Below are 24,091 nucleotides of genomic sequence, written 5' to 3' on the forward strand. Positions count from 1 at the left end.
ATAACTTATTAAACAAGAACAAATGATAATCAAGGAGAAAAATAGGACTTAACAGTTTTGTCAGTGGCTATTTAACATATGAGCAAATTCCTTAAAAGTTTAGTTTAAAAAAAAATTGGCACTGCAAATAAAAACAGTAACGTCACATAAATAAAGCAGCTAATTACTTAACACGCTATTAACTAATCCGCGATCAAATCAACCCGGAGGGCGCACAAAGAATATCAAACAGTTAACGCCGAGCCTTATAAGCTTAGTTCTACCGCGAAAGCCTTGCGAGTAATACGCTTCGAAGGCTACCACCTTATAACAAATATAACAAGTACATCTAAGATTATTTCGGAAATACTTTCGTACAATATTGTTAGGTATATTCTTCAAACATGTACGGTTGGCTGTTGGAAAGCGTACAACATTTCATTGTGGTAAGCATTCAATTAAAATAGCATAGCATAAATAATAATAAAAAATGCATATTAAAATAGCATAGACTACAAAAATAAAGCGTTTAGAGCTATGTATTTAATAATAAGGAATTAGTTTGATGCAAATTTATATAGTTTTTCTATAATTTATTTAAAATAGATTCTATAAATTTGGGGCTTTTTGATATTGGTCAGCATTTAACTGTTAAGTAATTTGTAAAGCAATATACCTAAAGATAGTTAGGAATGTTATCAAAACTCTATCATTATAGCTCAGCATAAATTGATTTTAAAAATATTATCTTTGTAATTAAATTTGTTTTAAACGATTTAATCTTTCATTTTATATTGAAATTAAAATGAAAATAATATATTTTATCTGTTGTTAAGAACTAAACTATGTATATTATTATATATAAGCTGGCAACGGTACAATATGCTTAAGACGAATTTAAAAACTTCGTAACATTAAGATTAAGGTATTACTCACTAATATTATTACTATACTATTACTCACTAAAAATAAATTTAACTTATAAGAGAAGGTTATAAGGGACAGCGCCATAAGAAGAAAAATAAATTTGGGCATAGAAGCTCGTATAACCCCCCACCCCCCTGATTTTAGGAGATTACTAAAGGCTACGGACATTGTCACCGCCACTGTTCTCCCTTAAAACCCGTACACATGTTTACTTAGTAGGAAACGCATGCATGATTGCGGCAACTAACAAACCCTGCCAATTCTACCAATTCTACTTCGGAACTAGTATTTGGTATTACTAAATCGAATGGAAAAATTCCTGAGAAAGCTACTACATCTAAATGATAGGGGTGAAACCAGAAGGCGGAGATCGTATAGGTTTGCGAATAGTAAGATGAGACTTTCATTCCTATCTAGACTATAAGCCGCTCTGAGCTATGTACACTAGATTTTACGCTAGAGTCGTGACAATGCATGACACTAATCCCAAAACATTGAAGCTTAAGTTCTTTTTGCCATAAAAAAGAGTGTAATAAACCTCAATGGATTACTGCCAGAGGGATTACTGGACTGAACCGCACAAAAGAAAAATCTTTTGAGGAGATATTCCACAGAAATTGAAACTCCATTTTCGTAGTCGTTTTTTTTTTCATCGACTTGTCGAAATACACGAGTCAAAATTATTTGGAATTCTGAAGAAAAATAAAAAACAATAATGTCGTCAATGGCACTAAAATTTATCAGTGGCTTCTAAAAATAATAGTAAATCGTATTTTAATTATTACCTGTTATATTTATTACACATACTATTTTAATTATTATCTATTAGCGTAGTCATTAGCTACGCTACGAATACCTAACCGTTTTCGTGATTACGGTCGACTGACGTAAGTATTATAGAGACTATTAAAAACCGTAAAATTTGTTTTAAAAGTAAATCGTATGACAAATAGGGGAAAAATGTACTTAAAAATGTTTGGTCTTTGCGTTATTTAACGAGAGATTTAACGAAAGTTTTGAAGGGAAACCAGAGATTTTACCTAGCTATATATAAACCTGGGGTGGCCAACTTGATTAGAACCAAGATCTACTGTTTACGGACGAAGCACTCTACGATCTACCAATGATTCCCAATCAACGATACCAATTCTTGAAATTTAATGAAACAATGTAGTTCAGTATACGAATAAGGAGTACGAGTATATATTCTTTTATTAAAAAGATTAACATACAGCTGAAATTATATAATAAAAGAGAACTATTGTGTAGAATAAATAATGTGACGTAATCATACAAGGTGAAGATGATGCGTGCAGCAATTGGTGATTACGTTGCGCAGTCTACGTATTATAGAGCCTATGGCAGCTTCAACCCTAAATCCATCATTAAATAGGAAGCAACAGAAACAGCAGTATCTATAACCAAATTCTATTGAAAACACTTCTGAATAGCCCATCTCAAGTACCGTCGGCTGTGAACAAAAGGAAAACTCGAGAATTTTACGAAAATAGGGGAAAACTGTCATTTATAACCGCCGCTGGCAGCCGATAGGTTGTTTGTTTCCAGAGAAGTGCTTACTCGTGGCGCGTTGCATCGTGTTTGTTACTTATCCAAGCGTGATGAATATTAATGTACTTTACATATCTGTCAACAATGGAACAATTTTTTTTTGCTACATACGAATTTTCGTGTTTTACTGGTCGTAGGGTCTGTATTTTAAGACAACTTGGATAGGCATAATTTTCTGTATCTTTGGTGAAGCGTTTATTTATAATTGAGAGATATAATAATAATTTATAATTTTTTAGCGAGATATATGGGCTTTGGTATATGTTAGAGGAAGTCTGAAAGTGGCACCTATGGCAGAGAAGCTGAGAAGTGCGCGTTTGGGATGGTATGGACATGTGATGAGACGAAATGAAAATGAGGTTGGTAAGAGAGTGTTAACTATGAACGTGGAAGGATATAGAGGAAGAGGTAGACCTAAGAAGAAATGAATGGATTGCGTGAAAGACGATATGTGTAAGAAGGGAGTGAGCGAAGAAGAAAGAAAGACCCCAGGTGACTGGGAAAAGGGCAGGAAGATGATGGGCTTTGGTGATTATCGTAGATGGATTAAAGTTCATCCATGCTACCTAGAGCAACTGCGTTTATTCACAGTGCGTTTCTAGAGATTTTATTGCCACGTACCATCCGGCTTTGGAATGAGCTCCCCTCTAGTGTTTCCTGAGCGCTATGACATGTACTTCTTCAAACGAGGCTTGTGGATAGTACTTAACGGTAGGCAGCGGCTTGCCTCTGCCCCTGGCATTACTGACGTCCATGGGCGACTGTAAACACTCACCATCAGGTAGGCCGTATGCTCGTCTTCCTACAACGGCAATAAACAAAAAAACAATAGTATTAACATTTACTCATCCATACCTGTTCGTTTACATCCTTTGCCAAAAAGAAAAGACAACAAAACTTATAATTTCAGACAACATACTCACTTGTTAATTTCGCGTTGTAATACCTCCATACCTGTTTTAGTTGCGACCTCTAACTGTCATCGTCGACGTTGATTGCAAACTAAACATTAATTGAACAATAAATAATTCACAAGCGCCGACACTTTTGGCTCGTCACGTTCGCAAATTCACCCGTCCAAATATCGAAATACCTTCATTCATTATTATATAGGTCATCGGCAACCGATATTAGTAACACATAGGAACATTACGACACGCGTACATGTTGATGTTCGCTTTTATAATAGAAAAATGTGAGAGTTTATCTGGATTTAATTTAAACTAGTTTTTTCGCTCGAAAATAATACAAACCTTTCGCTTGGTAAATTCAAGACGGACAAAACCGCTTTGCTTTTGTACATAGTTTAACAAAAAAAAGTATATATTGAACTTATACCTGATAAAACGGATTACTCAATATAAATAATAGCGTTCGAATACATAATTAACAAAACAAACTTATAATGCAGATAGATAAGTATCTATAAGATAGAGATAAGAACTGTTAGCGTAAATATAACTACCCAAAATAAAATATTACTCTTCTTGCTCTTTCCCCACTAATTGGTAGTCGGTGCCATTTCCGCACACACACACTTCTCTCGCAAATACTCATTCATGCAGTGCGTCCTAAAAACATTTGGACGCAATGTGTGAAATCCCTTGTCACTTACCGTCGACTTTCATACACAAGGTCTTTTTGGCCACATGATCACCTTTTCTTCGGATAGCATCCACAATAACACATTATTGCGAATTTGACCACAAATAAAAAAAAAACAATAACAACAGAACCCAATAAAAGACTAAACTGACTAGATTACGTGACAGGGTAGCTATATGATTTTACGTAATCTCTATTACCAATTCAATTTGAAATTGTCAGATTCATTGAACACATTGTCTTAATGACATCAGCGCAACCAATTTTGAACTCAAAGTACTAAAGTATTAAGAAAAACTCTTCATATTTACGCGGATATAGGTATAGTAATAATTTAGTAATACCATAACGATTCACAAATTTAACAAATATCTACAGGAGGAATGTGGGGAAGAAATATGGGAAACGATTCTAAGGGAGGCAGGTGCCAGAAACACAGTCTTCAGTGCGACACAGGTATATATAAATATATATTTACGTATTTCATAAGAATTGCGGATATAATAATCATACATTTGAATGTACAGCAATACCCAGACGCCCTGATGCTCCGACTAGCCAGCGCTTTAGCTCGTCTCCTCTCAAAAGATCCCAACAGCCCTGTACCGTCCCGGCCAGCGAGTCCAGTACCAAAGAAACCATCTTTCAAATCCAAGCCCAGCTGGAGAAGCGCATCAGTCCACGCAGACAATAGACCACAGACCTTCAAATGTCCCTTCACAGCCACAAACGTGCTGACAGCTGTCACTAAGAAAGAAATCAACGCTTACACGTCTACTGAAGAGATCCGACCAATGACAATGTCAACTGACCGCATAAATATGGAAAAGGGAATAGAAGTAGTCAGAAAGGAGTTGCAGAGGCGCAGTTTGGGGATCAAATTAGAAGCGGTGCACGCAGAGAAGAGTAAGGAAACCCCTGAAGAATCTATTCCAGAATGTGAGCAAACGGACAGTCAGAACGCCGTCTCGGAACCCACATCCCCTGAGCATGAGAATATGAAAAACTCCATGTCCAAGCCAACAAGGAAGACTAGTTGTACCGTAGCATTGGACGTATACCGGCGGCGAGGGTCAGGAGCTCCAGGAAGGCAAAGACTGAACAGCATCAGCCTCATTTCGTGCGAGAAACTAAACGCCATGAAAGAGAAATTCGCCACACCGGAAAAGGTGATGCACTTCTTCGGCAGGTGCTTTGTGAAATTCTTCAGCAATTACGGGTAAGATGAACTACATGACACTATTGCTACGGAATTAACATTATGAACCCACCATGTTCAATGGCAATTGAGGGGTATTCGAAATCTTCAAGTTCAGCTTACAAAGCTATATCTAAAATTAAACAGTATTTATTAACAACGGATCTGTCACCCTAATTTATCGAGTCAAAAAGCAATAAGTCACCCAAATTTATCGAGTCCAAAACTAATAACTTACCCAAATTTATCAAGTCAAAAAGCAATAAATGATATTCGACTAGTATTTTCTGGCCTCTTTTAGTTTCATGTCTCGTAGGAGAATGCGCGAATTTAGATAGGACACGATTAGTGTATGACGATATCGCGAAAGTAACTCACTTCAAAACCTTTGTAACCGTTGACCAACGTGCTAATTAACTATCTTACGGCCTGGCCACGGGGATCGGCGGTGCGAACAGCGAAGCGGTGGACGAGGCGATCATTCGCGCAGCACCGTTTGCAGGCCACGGGTACTCACGTTCGCCGCCGCGACTAGTAAGGAAGTCCGGCAGCGAAATGTCTATATCGAAATTATCTCGATATTGCTTACAAATCAATAGTTTTTTGGTTCAGGAGCTATTATTTGGAAAATATTGTGAAGTACATGATTTGAATAAGAATCGGAGTTATAGATGGAGAATTCCACAAAAAGTACGAGAAATACTTTGGGTGGCTAGACTTCCAAATAGCTGGTCTAGCTAGTATTTCAGCTATATATTTTTTTTATTGCTTAGATGGGTGGATGAGCTCACAGTCCACCTTGTGTTAAGTGGTTACTGAAGCCCATAGACATCCACAACGTAAATGCGCCACCCACCTTGAGATATAAGTTCTAAGGTCTCAAGTATAGTTACAATGGCTGCCCCACCCTTCAAACCGAAACGCATTACTACTTCACGGCAGAAACAGGCAGGGTGGTGGTACCCACCCGCGCGGACTCACAAGAGGTCCTACCCCCACTAATTACGCAAATTATAATTTTGAGGGTTTCATTTTTATTACACGATGTTATTCCTTCACCGTGGAAATCAATCGTGAACATTAAAATTTGTTGAGTACGTATTTCATTACAAAAATTGGTACCCGCCTGATATTCGACTACCGGTGCATCGCTCAACACCGGACGTCTTATCCGTTCGGCCACGACGAGTTTAAAAATATAAAAAAAAAATTAATAAAAAATATAAAATATAAAAATTTCGGCGTTCATTTTTCGCGGCGAAAACAACTAAACTCATTTAATCACTGCACTATTCGCCGCGACTACCGCTCGACTCCGTGGCTTGCGCCGTCCTTATTCATGCATTTGTTTTGCTCGCCCGCCGCATCGTAAGTCGCCCGCGCGATTCGCTCGGTACATTCCGCCGGTCGCTTCGCCGGTCGCCGGTGCACGTGGCTTGTTAGGTACATTTCTATGCTCTTATTTTAGTCACTAGACGCTTCGCCGTTCGCACCGCGCGAATATTCGTATCGGCGAATGTCCCGTGGCCAGGCTGTTAAGTTGTACAGTTACAAAAAGGACCATAGACAAAACAAATTGAATGCTGTCACTGACTTTAAAACATGTAGTTCACTTAAACTTTAAATATCTCTCACCTCTGTTCTATGTTTGTAACAATAAAATTGACGTTCGTCATAAAATAATTCAAATCGTAAATTATACGTTAAAGATCTCGCAAAAGAACTACAGACTTAAAAGATCATCAAAATGTACAGATTCAAGGTTAGCTGTTGTTACAATTATTAGTCGGACAAGCTCCGCATTGGGTACGAATGGTATTGTATTGAAAGGATTTCTATCTGAGAAGGCACTGACCGTGTAATGAGATCTGGGATTACTGAGATCTGGATTACTGGACTCTGCGATTTTCAACAGTTATAATATTCGAACTTCTTGGAGAACATTTCTTCGTGTTCAAAACTGAAATAATGAACTTAAATTTAGAGTTGGACTTAAATTTAATAACCATTTTTAACGTAGCGATTCTAGTCAAGACATTAGGCCAATTTAATTAAATTTTATGTCCTGTCATCGGTCTTTAATAACTGCGTAAGCTATCATGTTAGTATATCGTCTATAATTTTCAAATAGTTACGTTGAAAGATTTCAGTGCATAGAAAGATATAGGTCAAGCTAAGAAAATCGAGTTAAGTTTTCGAATATTTACATAATGTCTATTCTTAAATATCTTTTTTGACGCAAAAATATAAATCTGATTGGTTCATATTATTTTCAATCAGATTTTTCCGACGGAATTAAAACTTAATGCAATTTGTTGTGGGCACTTCAGAGAAATTTATGACATTGTATAATGAAAGGGTGTAATACAGAGTGGCCCATAAGTCCTTTGAAAAGTAAAATTTGAATAAAACGAACAGGGCGCGCGTGAGCGGTGCAGGGGAAGCGGGGGGAGTAACTTCGGTTTCTGGGAATTTAGTCGCGATGGAGCGTTTTACCGGAGCGGACCGTGCGTTTTGTGTGCGCGAGTTTTATAAAAACGACAATTCGGCAACCGTTGCGCGGCGTAAATTTCGAGAACACAAAGGTTTACACAACTTGGACGACACTCCAACTCTTCAAACGATTAAGAACTGGGTTGCTAAGTTCGAGGAGACCGGTTCGACGTTAGATAAACCGCGGTTGGGTCGCCCAAGGACGTCACGTACGGAACAAAACATAGACACTGACACAGTCTATTCGCGAAAATCCGACACAGTCAACTCGTAAGCGCGCCAGAGCATTAAACGTATCCAGGACATCGTTACAACGGATTTTGAAGAAAGATTTACATATGCACCCTTACAAAATTCAGTTGGTTCAAGAATTAAAGGAAACTGACGGTATTCAAAGACAAAATTATGCGAATGAAATGTTGAATCGGTTTACTTCCTTCAATAACATAATGTTCTCTGACGAGGCTCATTTCCATCTTAACGGGCATGTTAGTAAACAAAATTGCCGCTATTGGAGCCCCATCAATCCAAAACTTAAGCATCAGAAGCCCTTACATAGTCCGAAAGTGACTGTTTGGGCCGCTATGTCAGCCCATGGTATCCTAGGGCCTTACTTCTTTGAGGATGGCAGAGGGCGCGCAGTTACTGTTACGTCGGAGCGATATGTGGCTATGATCGAAGAGTTTTTCATACCAGAATTGCAAAACTTTTCAGGCTTTAATGCCAGGACGTGGTTTCAACAGGATGGGGCCACTTCTCACACCTCTAACACTGCTATGCCCGTTATCCGTCAACTTTTTCCTGGCAAAGTTATCTCTAAGAGAGGAGACATTTCCTGGCCTCCACGTAGTCCAGATCTGACCCCGATGGATTTTTTTTTGTGGGGCTACCTTAAGGCTAAAGTATACGACACAAACCCGCGGTCAATTGAGGCCCTAAAAGAAAACATCCGCAGAGAAATGACAAGCATTTCAGCAGTGACGTGCCGCGCAGTCATCGACAATTTTAGACGTCGTTTGCAAGAGTGCCGTGATCGCAACGGATTACATTTAGGAGATGTTATTTTCAAAAAATAATTCCCGTTTTTTAAGCTTTTTATGTAAATAAAAATTTAATTCATAATGTAATTAGTTTTATTTTAATAAATTTTTTTTCATATCAAAGGACTTATGGGCCACCCTGTATATCCCAATTTAATTGTTGTAATAGCATTTGGTTTAATTTATGGTAGCATTGAACCTTGGTCGGGATCCACTAATAACTATACTTCTTTTTCTTCTTCTGCTCTTATGCCAATATGTTGAGGGCAGCATGTCCTATTTTTCCATTCAGGTCTTATCATACGTCATCTCTGCACTCACATCCTCCTCCCGTGTATACTCTTTCACACAGTTCATCCAAGTCTGCTTAGGACGCCTCCACCTCACATTGCCGTCCAATTTCATACCCACTAATAACATTTATAAATTTAAAAACGAAAACATGGCTCAGCTGATGAAAAGTGTAAATTATTTTATCCTTCTGAGGATTATTTACTCAAAGTTTATACAAAATAGCCTTCATAATAATAACAGCATTGATTTAAAAAAAAAAAAACAAAATACCACGAATTTTGTGTAAATTCAACCAAAGTTAACTGTAAGCATTCCTGTAGAAAAGTTATCTTGCTCTGAGTTTTAATTAAAGTTTGGGATATCAGCTAACTTAAGTCGTCCCCTATTACCTAGAAGCTTTACGCTTCACTGTTCCCTTTCGTAGAGATTTATTTAGGTCACATTGAGGAAACTGTTCTCTAATTGGTTAGTAGATATTACGCAAAATTTTCCTTTACAAAATGCTAATGCTTCACTGGTGGTAGGACCTCTTGTGAGTCCGCGCGGCTAGGTACCACCACCCTGCCTATTTCGGCCGTGAAGCAGTAATGCGTTTCGGTTTGAAGGGTGGGGTAGCCGTTGTAACTATACTTGAGACCTTAGAACTTATATCTCAAGGTGGGTGGCGCATTTACGTCGTAGATGTCTATGGGCTCCAGTAACCACTTAACACCAGGTGGGCTGTGAGCTCGTCCACACATCTAAGGAATAAAAAAAAATGCTATCTGTCTCTGCGATAAAGGTCGCTAACTGAAATACCCAAAAAAGTTACCCCATCATCCTCTTTTAAGAATCTATGTGACTTAATACAATTGGAACAAAATTTAGGGAAACTGAATTCATGATAATACGCAGCTGTTCAATTTTAAACGAAACAATTGATTGAACAATTACGAGACAGTCCATCTGCTCTATTTAATCAAAGTATCGATCTATTTATCTCGAAAAAAAATGAAGATGTTTTCAGCAAAAGATACTTTGATTTGGTACCTATATATTAATACGTAAAGCAAAAACTTTGCACCCCTTTTTACGAAAATTGCGCGGACGGAGGAATATGAAATTTCCCACACTTATAGAGAATATAGAGAAGGAGTGCAGAACGTTAATATTTTTTTTAATTATGCACAAGAAATACATGAAATCAATAAATAAAACCATTACACACACTACCATGTATTTGACACACACACACCCACGCATGAATACTATTTGTTTATTGTCAAACTTTTCTTATTTCTGTAGTTAAATTGAGAATAGATGAAATGAATATTATTTGTCTTTATTAATATTTGTTTAAGTGCAGTCTTGGCGAAATCTGTGATTATAGAAGTATAATAGTTTTTGACAATAGAACCATAATAGTGCACGCGTACAAACTTATAATTTCAATTAATTATAGTCGAATTTCGACTACCGGGGGACCACTAGTCAGAATAAAAGAATAAGACGTACGGTATATAGAGCGATATATTATCATCACCAGCCCAAAGGCGGATTTGGGCTGGTGATGATGAAATCAATAGTCCATCTGCGGACCATAGGCCTCTCCCAATTTACACTTCAGAGACCGGTCTTCGGTTTTCTTCGTTAATTTCTGGCCGACCGCCTCTTGATGATTATCACACCACCTAAGAGAAAGGTCTCCCAAGTCTTCGTAATACAACTTATAATGTAATTAAAGAAATAAGATGAAGAAATAACATGGTGTAGTAAAATGAAACCGATAAAACAATACAAAAATGCATAACTCCTAGCGATGTGGGAGTCCGCACGGTCGCTTTTCTTTCTGGATTTCCGCCGCAAGGTATCATGCCTTCTGGTTTTAAAGATGGGACAGCTTTCATCCCATAATACACGCAACACTAGATGGACTACGTCATACCAAGAAAAAAACCCAACAAGAACCTTAAATTATGTAAAACATGATATTTATGTCTAAGTTGTTGATTAACTTTTTAATTAAAATAAGTAATACAATGCATTATACTTTTCGTATTTATCTACATTATTTTATTTCGATCAGTAAGTACACTGCGGCTAATTACTTTCCTTATATGATCCTTGTTTTGCCCAAAAAATAGGTAGATCGTTTAACAAGATCGCCAATTGTACTTTTTGTATTTAATGTTTTGCATGTGTTAAGATTTTATATTGGTGGCATACTCTCTACTCAATCCTAAAGCTAGATAGAAAAGTAATGAAACAATTCAACGAATATTCTTCGTTTAAAAATCCGTTGTAGAACAATGAAAATCTATTTGACAGGCCCGTTAACACAAATAGGTCGCTAACGTTTGCGATATCAAGAAATAAAAGCACGTTCCATTGACCGAAAGTTTTAATTGGTGGTGACATCAGCTGGTACATCACTCACTTATATAGAAGTGATAATTTTTGCTTTAGCATTATGTGAAACAATAACAGAAATACATATGTACACACACAATATTAAATATCTATATATTAATACGTGAAGCAATAACTTTGTACACCTTTTTACGAAAATTGCGCGGACGCAGGAGAATGAAATTCCCACACTTATAGAGAATATAGCGAAGGAGTCCAGAATGGTAATTTTTTTTTAAATTATGCATTAATAATACATTAAATCAATAAAAAAAACGTTACACACACTACCATGTATTTGACACACACACACACATATGAATACTCTATGTTTATTGTTAAACTTTTGTTGCTCTGCTATTGTTTATTTGTCTATAGTGTAATCTTGTCGAAATTGTGATTATAGAAGTATAATAATAGTCATTGACAATAGAACCATAATAATGGTCAAACTTATAATATCAATTAATTATAGTCGAGTTTCGACTACTGTTGGACTACTAGTTGATATAGGTCCTTAAATTCATTAACTGATAAAAATCCTTTGATTTTGTGTATTCACAATGTTTAGTGAAATGTAGCTTCAGTGCTATTGAATAAAGAGTCAGTGAACGTCGTCACTTCGCCTTAATAAAAGACATTAAGAGAAGTATTCGCGTGAAAATTAATCTTTGTAATTAAAAATACTTTTAATTAATTGTTATACCCATTCCGCGTATTGAATACACGACACATTTTGCTGTAACAGCCTGATTAGACAAAAAGTCCAATGTATATATTTTATGTCTCCTGGGAGTGTCGCTCATAATTTCTCAATTGACCAACAACACTTGTCTTTATCCTATTTAAATTCTATTTTCCAATTTTCTGATTATTAATATTCTATATAATTTCAATAATCTAATCATTACTCCGGATCTATAAAATTAATATATTTCTTTTAAAATTCGCGTCAATGAGAAGAAAAGAATTTTTTTTATTTATCTATCTATCTATCTATCTATCAGCCCATGGACGTCCACTGCTGGACATAGGCCTCCCCCAAGCCTCGCCACAAAGACCGGTCCTGCGCTGCCTGCATCCAGCGGATCCCCGCGAACCTTAATAGGTCGTCGGCCCACCTTGTGGGAGGCCTACCCACCCTATTTTTATTTATATAATTATAAAAATAGACTGTAATTACCACAACATTTAGACATCGACGAAGGACACCTTAATCATCCTTGACCACGAAAACTTTAAATTATTCGAATCGTCAGCTTTATTAAAATAAAATGAAAATAGGAAATACGAGTCAAAGCCGTAAAGGACATTTTAAATATTCTTAATGCTTTGTTATTTTTTAATTAATCTACCGATCATCCTTATAACCCTAGACCGTAGTAGTACATAATAGCCAAAAGAAAAATAAATATATGTTTATCTATTATACTACCAGTCTATTTGCAAAATATTCGAATATGTATTTTGAAGATCTCATATATAAATTAGTATTTATGTGAGTTCTATTTTTGTGAAATTAGCAACACTTATGACGCACAAATTAGAACTAGCATGGAGTTAATAAGTATACTAACTCTATGGGAACTAACTATACGGCAAGCAAGCACATTCCCTCCTGATCCACTAACGGTGCTTTTAGGTACTTCAAGCACCGGTCAATGTTCTCGTCGAACCCGTCGCTTGCGACGAAGGGCTCGACGAGCAAATTAACCCTCAGACACAGCCCACTGAGTTTCTCGCCGGATCTTCTCAGTGGGTCGCGTTTCAGATCCGGTGGTAGATTCTGCGAAGCATGGCTCTTGCTGGGGTTCGTGTTAACAACGTCGTCAAGTTTGAGCCCCGAGAGCTCACCTACTAGTTAAGGTTACGCTGGAATAGCCTCTCAATGCTACCAGCTTAGGTAGGAAAAAAAAAAAAGTACATACTATTATCATATCACATACATAGTGGATTCTAATCTTCCATTTGATCTAATAATACGTAGTGTTTATTCCTTTGGCTAATAGACCAAAATTGAAACAATACCATTAAAAGGAAATGTTTTCCGATGCCTACACTAAGCTACGCCATATTATCCCGACTCAATAACAATTTATTTATTTATTTGCCGGTCTTTCCCCATGCAGCTTAAGCAAGAGACTTTGCGGCTTTGTGTCACCGATTATAATCAATCCAGCCAATAACAATCTACGGTTTTTTTTAGATTAATTAGAATTGGTAATTTTTGGTGCTTTCAAAACTTTTTTTCGACTGAAATGTATTACAGCTACGACACTATGATACGTGCGACCGGTCGATACTTCTGCACATTCCTGCAGTCCGTGGACAACATCCATCAACGTATGCGGTACACTTTTCCGAGGATGCGGTCTCCGAGCATGCAGCTCACGAGGGCTCACAGGCACGGAGCTGAACTCGTATACAGCAGTGGAAGGACCGGCTTTACGCATTACCTGATGGGTGAGTGGTGTTACCAGAAAATAAGTGTGTGTATGTTTTGTTTTTAAATTCTAGATGGACAGACAAGTTGATTTTGGGTTGATATCCGAGTCTAAATGCAGAAGCGGCTAGATTGTATGTCCCTAACTTTGTTGAAGTCTTTATGTGATAGTGGCCAGATACACCGTATCATCCTTTGCATGTAGTGGCTATATATAAGTAGATTTTTAAAATACTTACAAAAACTTAAACTTACTTTTACTGGTGGAAATTTTGGGAGTCCGCACGGGTTATTTCTGCCGTGAAGCGTTTCGGTTTGAAAGCCGTTGTAACTATACTTGAGACCTTAGAATTTATATCGCAAGGTGGGTTGCGCATTTGCGTTGTAGATGTCTATGGGCTCTAATAACCACTTAACACTGTGGGGCTTGTGGGGTGGGCTGTGAGCTCGTCCACCTAATTAAACAATAAAAAATATATTGTAAACCACCAAGCCAATTATCCAGATTCTTCTTGTTGTCTTGACAGGCCAGCTCTACGAGATAGCCGAGGACATCTTCTCATTGAAGTTGAAAGTTTCCATCATGAAAGAGAGCATGGAGGGAACCTACTATAATGCGGTTCTGAGATTGGAGTTCGACAATAGTGATTACGTAAGTATCAATTAACATTTTCGGCACTTTCTTTAGTCTAATCAGTAGTTTATTTCTAGAAAGCATTTCTAGAAAGGTAGGTAGCGGCTTGGATCTGCCCCTGGCATTGCGTCCATGAGCGACGGTGACCACTTACCATCAGGTGGGCCGTGTGCTCGTCTGCCTACAAAGACAATAAAAAAAAAGAAAAAAACGAGAAGCCGCTCAATTTTTGGAGAGCATATTTATTAAATTTGATAATAGCTTTCGACTTGCCCAAAAACACGTTTCGGGCAGACCTTCCATTTATATCAGATGAAAATTATATGTGTGTGACAAAATAAAATATTAAAGTTTTAATTTAAACATTTTTTAGTAGTTCTCCATTTTTCCAACTGGAAAGGCAAAAGTATATAACAGCCCAACAGCCTAATCTTTTATATATTCTAATTCATGAAAAATAATATGGAGCGGCATGAAATAAAGTTAATTACTTTGAGACATTAATAAATTATTGAAATTAATTTCATTATTAAATGAAATTAAATGAAACGAGATCTTATAGGATGAAATATAGTTTCAGTAAAATGGTAGTTATTTACTGAGACTTTTTCGAAGATCCCGAAAGGTTTTGTAGGGTGACTTGGTTTCATTTTACCACATTTGTGCACTTTCACAGCAACTATGTTTATTGCAAAATTGCAACCACCATTATTTCATACAATACTAAACCTAAAGAAATACTAAATTAACAAAATAAAAAAATTCACACCACTTCGCTCCACACGTTCCCGCCAAAAAGTCCTTCAATTCAGTTAACTTAAAACTACATAAGTAGTTGCTGGAGATATTTTATAATTGATTGTGACTGAATATTAATTTTTCATAATTATATCCGGATAATACTACAGTAATATTTTTTTTTGTTACATTTGTAGTATTTGAGGGATTCAGCACAGCCTACCTGGTTTCAATACCACAGTCCTCCGAAGTCTCACTTTTATTGTTTAACTGTCTCTATCTCCTAACCAAAACGGCCAACTGAGAGAGCATCGCGGCAGAGATGGGCCAGACAGTAATGCCAATCCATTTATCTTCAAAATACGCCCTATTCTGAGTAGATAGTAACCCAGATCTATAGTTCGAAAAACTTGGACATTAAATTATATTCGTGCTTCAGACCTTTGTCCGATACCATTCCATTTACGTAATCTATTGGGACAGATGTCCGCGACATAGGTCTATAGAAATGGAAAAGCTTTTTTTAAAGATTATTTTGTTGAAATTCTGTTTGCTAAGATGGTTATAACAATTCCATGTGGCTTTCTGCGAAGCACGGCTCTTGCTAGGGTTTGGGTTAGCAACATCGTGAGGTTTAAGCCCCGTGAGCTCACCTACTAGCCCGGCGACGCTGACATGGTCTCTCTAGAGTCTAGACCATCAGCTTGGGTAGGAAAGAAAATATCTCATTATAGCTTAATTGAAATGAATTAACATATTATGAAGACTAAAACAAGATTTTCGAATTGATTTCGTGTTTTCATTGATAAAGATGGTGTATATTGTTGCGTTTTGAAAAATGATATATCTGAAACAACACTTAAAAGAGACAAATATAAACATCTAGACGACTTAACATAGTATATGTTAAATCATTTCTTTATTCTTTATTGTGCACACAGTTAATACAACTAGAGGTCCCGCAGTAGTCGAAATTCGACTATAATTAATTGGAATTGTAAGTTTATACACTATTATGATTGTATTTAATACTTCTATAATCACAAATTTCGCCAAGACTACACTATAAAGAATATTAACAAAGACAAACAATATTTAATCTCAATTTGACAACAGACGTCAAGAATAAAAGTTTGACAATAAATAGTATGCATGCGTGTGTGCGTCAAATACATGGTATGTAGTGTGTGTAATGTTTTCTGTATTGATTTAATGTATCTTTTATGCATTATTTAAAAAAAATATTAGCATTGTGCACTTCTTCTCTATATTCTCTATAAGTGTGGAAAATTTCATACTCCTTCGTCCGCGCAATTTTCGTAAAAAGGAATACAAAGTTTTTGCTTCACGTATTAATATATACAATATAATAATTTTTATTGTTATAAAATGGCGAGCTTAACTCAACAATTGAGTTATCTACCAGCTAACCGTTCTTAAAGAGGGTGAGCTTTACATAGGTGGGTAGAAGAGTATTGTTATATATTTGTTATTCCACACATCATTTCCTTATTTTCCTTTATGAATTTTACTGTACTTTCTACTTTGCAGATGCTTACAAACTTACATAATTTGCCGTATAAGGGTATATTAGGTCAAACTCCACCTGATTTTAAGCGATTACTGACACCTTTTAACGCAAGAGTCCCAATGCCGCCTCTAACCTCAAAATAGTTGATATCTTAATCAAATTTCAATCATGCATGCTCTTCAAATCGCAACGCATTTATACTCATAACAATCAAACACATCTAAATAACCAAACCTTTGCCCTTTTAATTGTTACTTTGAAATTAAGTTGTGACATGTGACATTTAAACGTCAAACAAAAATCACATCCTTAATGTAGCTAGCGCATAGACCTATATAGTAGGGACACGACATATTGTTCTATACGTACAATTGCTTATATAAATAGCACCCATTTTGAAGGCACATACATAAACATATATCTATCTCGTTCTTACTCAGCACTTTAACTCGCAGGAAAACAATATAACAGTATTTCAGTGCGTACATAAAATGAAACATGAATATACGTAAATATCTCCGTCTCCGTCTAATGAGGCCGAAAATCCGCCATGTTTAGCGCGCCAAATGTCATTGTCACGTCAGTACGGCCGTCTGTTTTGGGTTGTACATTATTTATTGACTTTGATATCGATTTAATATGATTGATTATATAAAATTTCATAATTTATCATGCTTAAAACATAGAAAAATAATAATTAAAACGTATTTTATAGGATCTCAAGAAAGTCGATGCCCTAAAACTATTATCTATATGTATTTAAATTCATTATAATTGTTCCTTGCTGGATGTCTTATTGTACTCTTCAATGAAACGATTTGGCTCGTATTTACAAGTATATTAAAAGATAAAAACTCTAGAACAAATAATAATGAGGTTGAATATTGTAGTAGATAATGTATGTAATCGTTAAAGATGTATATGCGTTCGCGATCGCTTGATGAAGTGAAGCTCGGTGGTGGGCGAGAATAAAAACTTGTTTGGAGGGGGATTTAGAGATCCTTAACAATAATAATAATAATAATAATGTTTTTATTTCAAGTATCCATGACTCATATAAATTGTTAATAAAACTTAGACCTATGTTAGTAGTTATATTTACATCACAATGAATTACTGTGGTAACATGCCATGGGAGATGGCACCACAGCGACCCATGTATATACAGTCCAGCCTGCTTGCGATCATGCTCAGGATACTGTTGGAGCTGGCCCTCACTCTGTTTACCAGAGATGCACACCTCTTACGCATGGTAGCGTAAAAACAATGTATGTGCGCGTCTGCAAACATCCCTGATGCGCTACAAAAGCGGGGCAGCACCACCAGCACCCTAAACGCGTTATTGTATTGAACAGGGAGAGCATTGTACGATCTTTGAGTATATCCAGCCCACAAGCTGCACTGCTCGTTCAATATCTTCATCATCTTTGAGATCAGGGGTCAACACATGGCCGAGATATTTAAATTTATAAACTCTTGTCAATGGCGTTCCGTTGAGTACTACGGGAGGTATTTTATCATGCGTCCCACCCCTGGTCTCAAAGACCATGATCTCCGACTTTTTACAGTTGTACACCAAACCGTGTGATTTGGCGTATCCCTCACACAAAGAAACAAGTTGCCTTAGGCCACAGATAGACGCGCTCAGCAGCACTAATAAAATACCACTTTAAAATATGTCATCAAAACATATTTAGACATTCTGTTTAGATATTTCGGGAAAAAGGCTACCGACAAAATCTCTTCGGAACTATTTAAATAAAATAGTTTTATTCCGCAGTGAGTAAAACACTATTGTAAATTTGTTAAATATTTAATAATTAAGTGATTTTAGAGAGGAAGTCACAAGGAATGACGTTTGTAATTAATGAATAAATGTTCTGTAGGTGTTTTTTTTTTCACGCGGTCCCTTGATAAGTTTAAAATTTGAATCACTCTCAAGCGAAAGTGATTCAAATGGTGCGGCGCACCTTCCTTGGGGTGCGCTGCGGTAGTATGTTACGGACTTTAGAGTCAGCAAAACAATTAAAATAGATTGTAATAGTCTAAGAAAAACACGTACTCAAAATACGATAACATTTAGCATGCTAGAAATGGGCTGATGGCTTTGAACTACGCCATATCTTTATGTTTTGCGACAAACGACAACTTTATAAAATCAGTGTAGCAACTTTTAAAAATCATCATATCGTTTACTTGGCAAATTCGAAGGACGAACTTGTCTTAGATTTCACCCATCTAAATCATATCATATTTGCACATAACAATATACCTACTACTTCCCATTAAAGTATAAATTCTACAAATAAATAATACTCAACAATATTTAAAATAAAATGAGCCAAGAACGTTTATCGATAAAACCTGATAACATTGAAATCTTTTGTACAGCACTAAAGCCGCCATGTTTTGTGGCCAGATGACGTCACAGTGGCACGAAATTTTGGTTGACGTTTCATTTCCATAGGTTTCCTACTTCATTGAGCTAGCGCGAGCATTGCACCCATAGACCTATAATTGCACCACGAAATGAAAATGACAGTTGATTTATTTGCAATTTTACAAACATTTTAACTATTCAGCTTCTATTGACGTCATCGGTCACGAGGTAGGTACTTCGTTGCTTTTATTCTGTGACACAATTAATTTCAATAGCAGTCCGCTCTAAGCGATACTGGGTCGCTTATTGCTGCAAATAAGAAAGTTTTTTACTGATGGTAGGACGTCTTGTGAGTCCCCACGGGTAGCGGTAGGCAGCGGCTTGGCTCTGCCCCTGGCATTGCTGAAGTCCATGGGCGACGGTAACCACTGACCATCAGGTGGGCTGTGCGCTCGTCTGCCTACAAGGGCAATAAAAAAAAAAGGTACCACCACCCTGCCTATTTCTGCCGTGAAGCAGTAATGCGTTTCGGTTTGAAGGGTGGGGCTGCAGTTGTATTGTAAAAACTCAGACCTAGAATTCATGTCTCAAGGTGGGTGGTGGCATTTACTTTGTAGATGTCTATGGGCTCCGGTAACCACTTAACACCAGGTGGGCTGTAAGCTCATCCACCCAATTAACCACGGAACTTGTTCACCCATTGAAGCATTAAATAAAAAATAAAAGTTGGCTGATATTATTTTATATCATTAAACAGTTCAATCCAATTCAGTAGAAGAGCAGACCGCATTAATGTTCCAATATTTGGCTGAATGTTCATAACGTGTGACGTCAATGCTACTAGCTATTAAAATGATGTTTAATAAGGTTACGTGCAATGATTAACCACATGTGACTTTTTATAATGCTATATTATTTTATCGTTCAGAATTTTAACAAAAAAGAAAACCGGGTTCAGCCGCATAAAGTGATAATACTATCAAAGTACTCGAAGTCTGCATTATTACGGATAACTCAAAAAATATTGGTCGGTTCTTGAGATAATTGAAATGGGAGCATATTAGAATCATATCAAGATTACACACAAAAATGTAGTTGAGAATCTCCCACTTTTTTTTGGAATCGATTAAAAATAGTACGTAAATACATTCAAGTGAATGTTCGATTTAACAAAACAATATAATATGCAATTAAAAGAGGTGCTTTATAAATAAATGCATAATTGTTTTGTTTTAAAGCTCTGTGTGCTTAGTGCGAGTTTTTTAACGTTCTCGATAGCGTAAAAGTTAACTCAATTTTGTATGGAGTTGGAACGTTTGCCTGCGTTTGCCACTAAGGTCGCTGTGCCAACTCCATACAAAATTGAGTTAACTTTTACGCTATCGAGAACGTTAAAAAACTCACACTAAGCACACTGGTTGTCTGATCGTATTCTTTTTTTTTTTTTTTATTCCCTTTGTAGGCAGACGGGCATACGGCCCACCTGATGGTGAGTGGTTACCGTCGCCCATGGACTTCAGCAATGCCAGGGGCAGAGCCAAGCCGCTGCCTACCGCTTAATACTCTCCATAAGCCTCGTTTGAACAAGGACATGTCATAGCGCTCGGGAAACACCGTGGAGGGGAGCTCATTCCATAGCCGGATGGTACGTGGCAAAAAAGATCTCTGGAAACGCACTGTGGATGACCGCAGTGGCTCCAGGTAGTATGGATGAACTCTACTCCGGTGGCGGGCGGTGCGATGGTAAAAACGAGATGCTGGTATCATCTCGAACAATTCCTCAGAGCACTCCCCATGGAACATACGGTACAAAATACAGAGGGAACCGAAGTCCCTCCGCAGACCCAGAGGCTCCAAACGCTCCTATTCATTTTGATCGTCCTAGATCTATGTATTGTTTTATTCTTACATAACTACATCGTCCCCTCATGTAACATTTACAAAACAAAAGTCACACAAAACACAAAACGAAAACAAATAGACTTCAGCGTAACTTATTTCAGGTCTTTCTAGGGAGCCGTTCCGTTGCGTCCCGAATTCGTAACAGTTTTGTGAATGTTTGATAGAGTTTTATTTTTCCTTATCTGTCTTCAAGAGACCGACGGCTTGTGTTCGACTTTATTAGCTTATTTAGCTTAGATTTCATTTTTTTTGTTTTTTGGAGAAGAAGAAGGAAGATTTTATCAGAAGATCATGTCACGAACCCAAGCCATCAGCTTTCTTTTTAATTCCTACTAAGCTAATAGCCTTGAGGGGCAATTTCAGCGTAACTTTAACTAGTAGGTGAACTCATGGGGCTCAAACCTGACGACGTTACTAACACGGACCCTAGCAAGAGCCGTGCTTCGCAGTATCTACAACCGGATCGGAAACGCGACCCACTAAGAAGATCCGGCGAGAAACTAGGCGAAGTGGGCTCTGTCTGAGGGTTAATTTACTCGTCGAGCCCTTCGTCGCAAGCGACGGGTTCGACGAGAACGATAACCGGTGCTTGTACCTAAAAGCACCGTTAGTGGATCGGGAGGATCCGAAATGACGTGGGCCATCAGCGCTAATGCAATTTTAGACTGACTCGGTAGTGCAATAATTAGCGCTTCTGTCAGTTGCGCCGAGGACCGTGGATTCGATTCCCATATCGGGCAAACATTCGTGTGATGAACAGGTTTGTTTGCTCTTTGGCTGAATTATTAATATGTATAATGTATATATTAAAACGTGTGTAAGTATTATATGTATGTCAATCTGTGGTACTCATAACATAGGGAATTCTAAATTGGGCCGGATGAGCGTGCATGATTTGCTCCCAGTTATTATCATTAAATAAATATTAAACCATTTAAAAAGGGCCTCCTAATCGCGAATTGTAATAAGATTTACACACGTTATCTTATTTAGAAATCAAAAACGCATATCATTTTGAATGTTCTATTCGACCTGATACTGAATTAATCGAAATCTTCAAATAAAAAAAATACTGATTGAAATATATGATTTCATTCTGAAAAAAATTATAATCGAGCTTTGATGTTTTTCACGCAACGCTTGGTTTTTAGTGGTTACAGGTGGTTACTCTTCTAAAGTGAAAGCTCTGGTCAAACATTAGACTTGGAGTTGAAGTCACATTTTTGTATTATATTTTTTCACGTAGATATTTTTAATCAATCTCAGACACAAACCATTTGGTTTTTTATCTGATTTGACGTCGATGCAAACACATTTCTAGTATGTGGTGGTAGGACCTCTTGTGAGTCCGCGCGGGTAGGTACCACCGCCCTGCCTATTTCTGCCGTGAAGCAGTAATGCGTTTCGGTTTGAAGGGGTGGGGCAGCCGTTGTAACTATACTGAGATCTTAGAAGTTATATGTCAAGGTGGGTGGCGCATTTACGCTATAGATGTCCATGGGCTCCAGTAACCACTTAACACCAGGTGGGCTGTGAGCTCGTCCACCCATCTAAGCAATAAAAAAATAATAAAAAAAGTACAATGTATAATGTATTTACGCTTTACGTCCCTCTGATTAAACATTACTATAGATTCGCTAAATGGAATCCAAACGAACCCTATACAGATGTTGCTTACATCCGTGCTCACTTAATGTATGCCAATGTTTTATTTATTAGAAGAAATATCCGAAATTATTTAGACAAACAAATCCATTGTACTATTTTTGTTTTGCAGCACGGGGTCGTAAAATTCAGTTTATGTCTCTAGATAATAATAAAAATATTTCCACCATATATTTTTTTATATAGGATGTTTTTTATTGCATACTACCTGGCTCGGCAGACTTTGTAGTGCCTCAATCGATAAATAAAAGAGCTAAACTTTTGTATAAAATAAAATTAAAACAAACAAAAGAAATCTGTCCGACGGGGGACACATCAGAGGAAAAACAAAATTCTTATTTTTATTCAATTCCGAGCATTTTCATATTTATCTACATTTTAAACCTTCTCTGGACTTCCGCAAATAATTCAAGACCAAAATTAGCCAAATCGGTCCAGCCGTTCTCGAGTTTTAGCGAGACTAACGAACAGCAAAATTCATTTTTATATTTATTGCATATTTGGAAGGTGACGAAGTACTGTATCACTTCGGAATCTGTGTCAGTCATTATACTGTATCTGTTTGGAAAGTAACGTTAGACTGACAGTCCAAATATTATGTATATGGAACCTGTAGACTTATCTTGAAAATGTCGTTAGCGAGATTCAAGCAAAATCTTGTGTTCTATGATAGCTATTACACATCATCATCATCAACAGCCCACAGTCGTCCAGTGCTGGACATAGGCCTCTCCCAATCCACACCACTGAACCCGGCCTACGGATCTCCTCATCCACTTCTTGCCGGATTGGTAAAAGAGCTCATGACCCAGTTGGTGTTAAATAAATACCTATTGGTATCATGACGTGAAAGTAGCCAGCTTGAGACATGAGATCTACCTCTCAATTGTCTATCTTAGCCCTCAAACCGGAATACAACAAAAGACACTAAGCGACAATTAAATAAATATAAACAATTTACCGAAGACAATAATAAATACGTGCATATCGACAATGAGCGTTAAACAAATTGAAGGAACTATTAACGGATATCGAATAACATAAGGGGAGGTCGTTCGTTCCTTAACTGTGCGGTTACTGTCCATTGTCACAACTGTATTGTCTAAAACCTTGAACTTAATGGGTGCGTTATTAATTATGTAACGTTGACAGGGCCGGAATTAGAGGAAAAAATGAAGACAAAAAGAAAAATATCGCCATAGGCTCTTAGTATATAACTATATAGGCTAAACTAGAATTACAGTTTTAGAAATAAATTAGGAAATGTAACGTATATTATTTATTTATTTTTCCTGCCAAATCGTT

At 37.1% G+C, this 24,091-nt stretch overlaps 1 protein-coding gene across 2 annotated transcripts in view; it reads left to right on the top strand.

The window, feature by feature from the left end:
* The first annotated feature begins 234 nt into the window (after positions 1-234).
* Positions 235-24,091, top strand: part of LOC114253093 (soluble guanylate cyclase 89Db) — a 38,843-nt gene continuing 14,986 nt past the window's right edge. The window contains exons 1-5 of one of the 2 annotated variants that reach the window (XM_028187855.2): positions 256-425; positions 4,459-4,536; positions 4,608-5,299; positions 13,763-13,956; positions 14,464-14,588. In XM_028187855.2, the coding sequence (XP_028043656.2) occupies positions 384-425; positions 4,459-4,536; positions 4,608-5,299; positions 13,763-13,956; positions 14,464-14,588 (1,131 nt within the window). In that variant the 5' untranslated portion in view covers positions 256-383. Of the gene's footprint in view, positions 426-4,458; positions 5,300-13,762; positions 13,957-14,463; positions 14,589-24,091 lie in introns of both variants that reach the window. The other variant, XM_089728149.1, reaches the window with a different exon arrangement.

Source organism: Bombyx mandarina, chromosome 06, assembly GCF_030267445.1.
Source record: "Bombyx mandarina strain Sakado chromosome 06, ASM3026744v2".
In the NCBI taxonomy this organism is placed as follows: domain Eukaryota; kingdom Metazoa; phylum Arthropoda; class Insecta; order Lepidoptera; family Bombycidae; genus Bombyx; species Bombyx mandarina.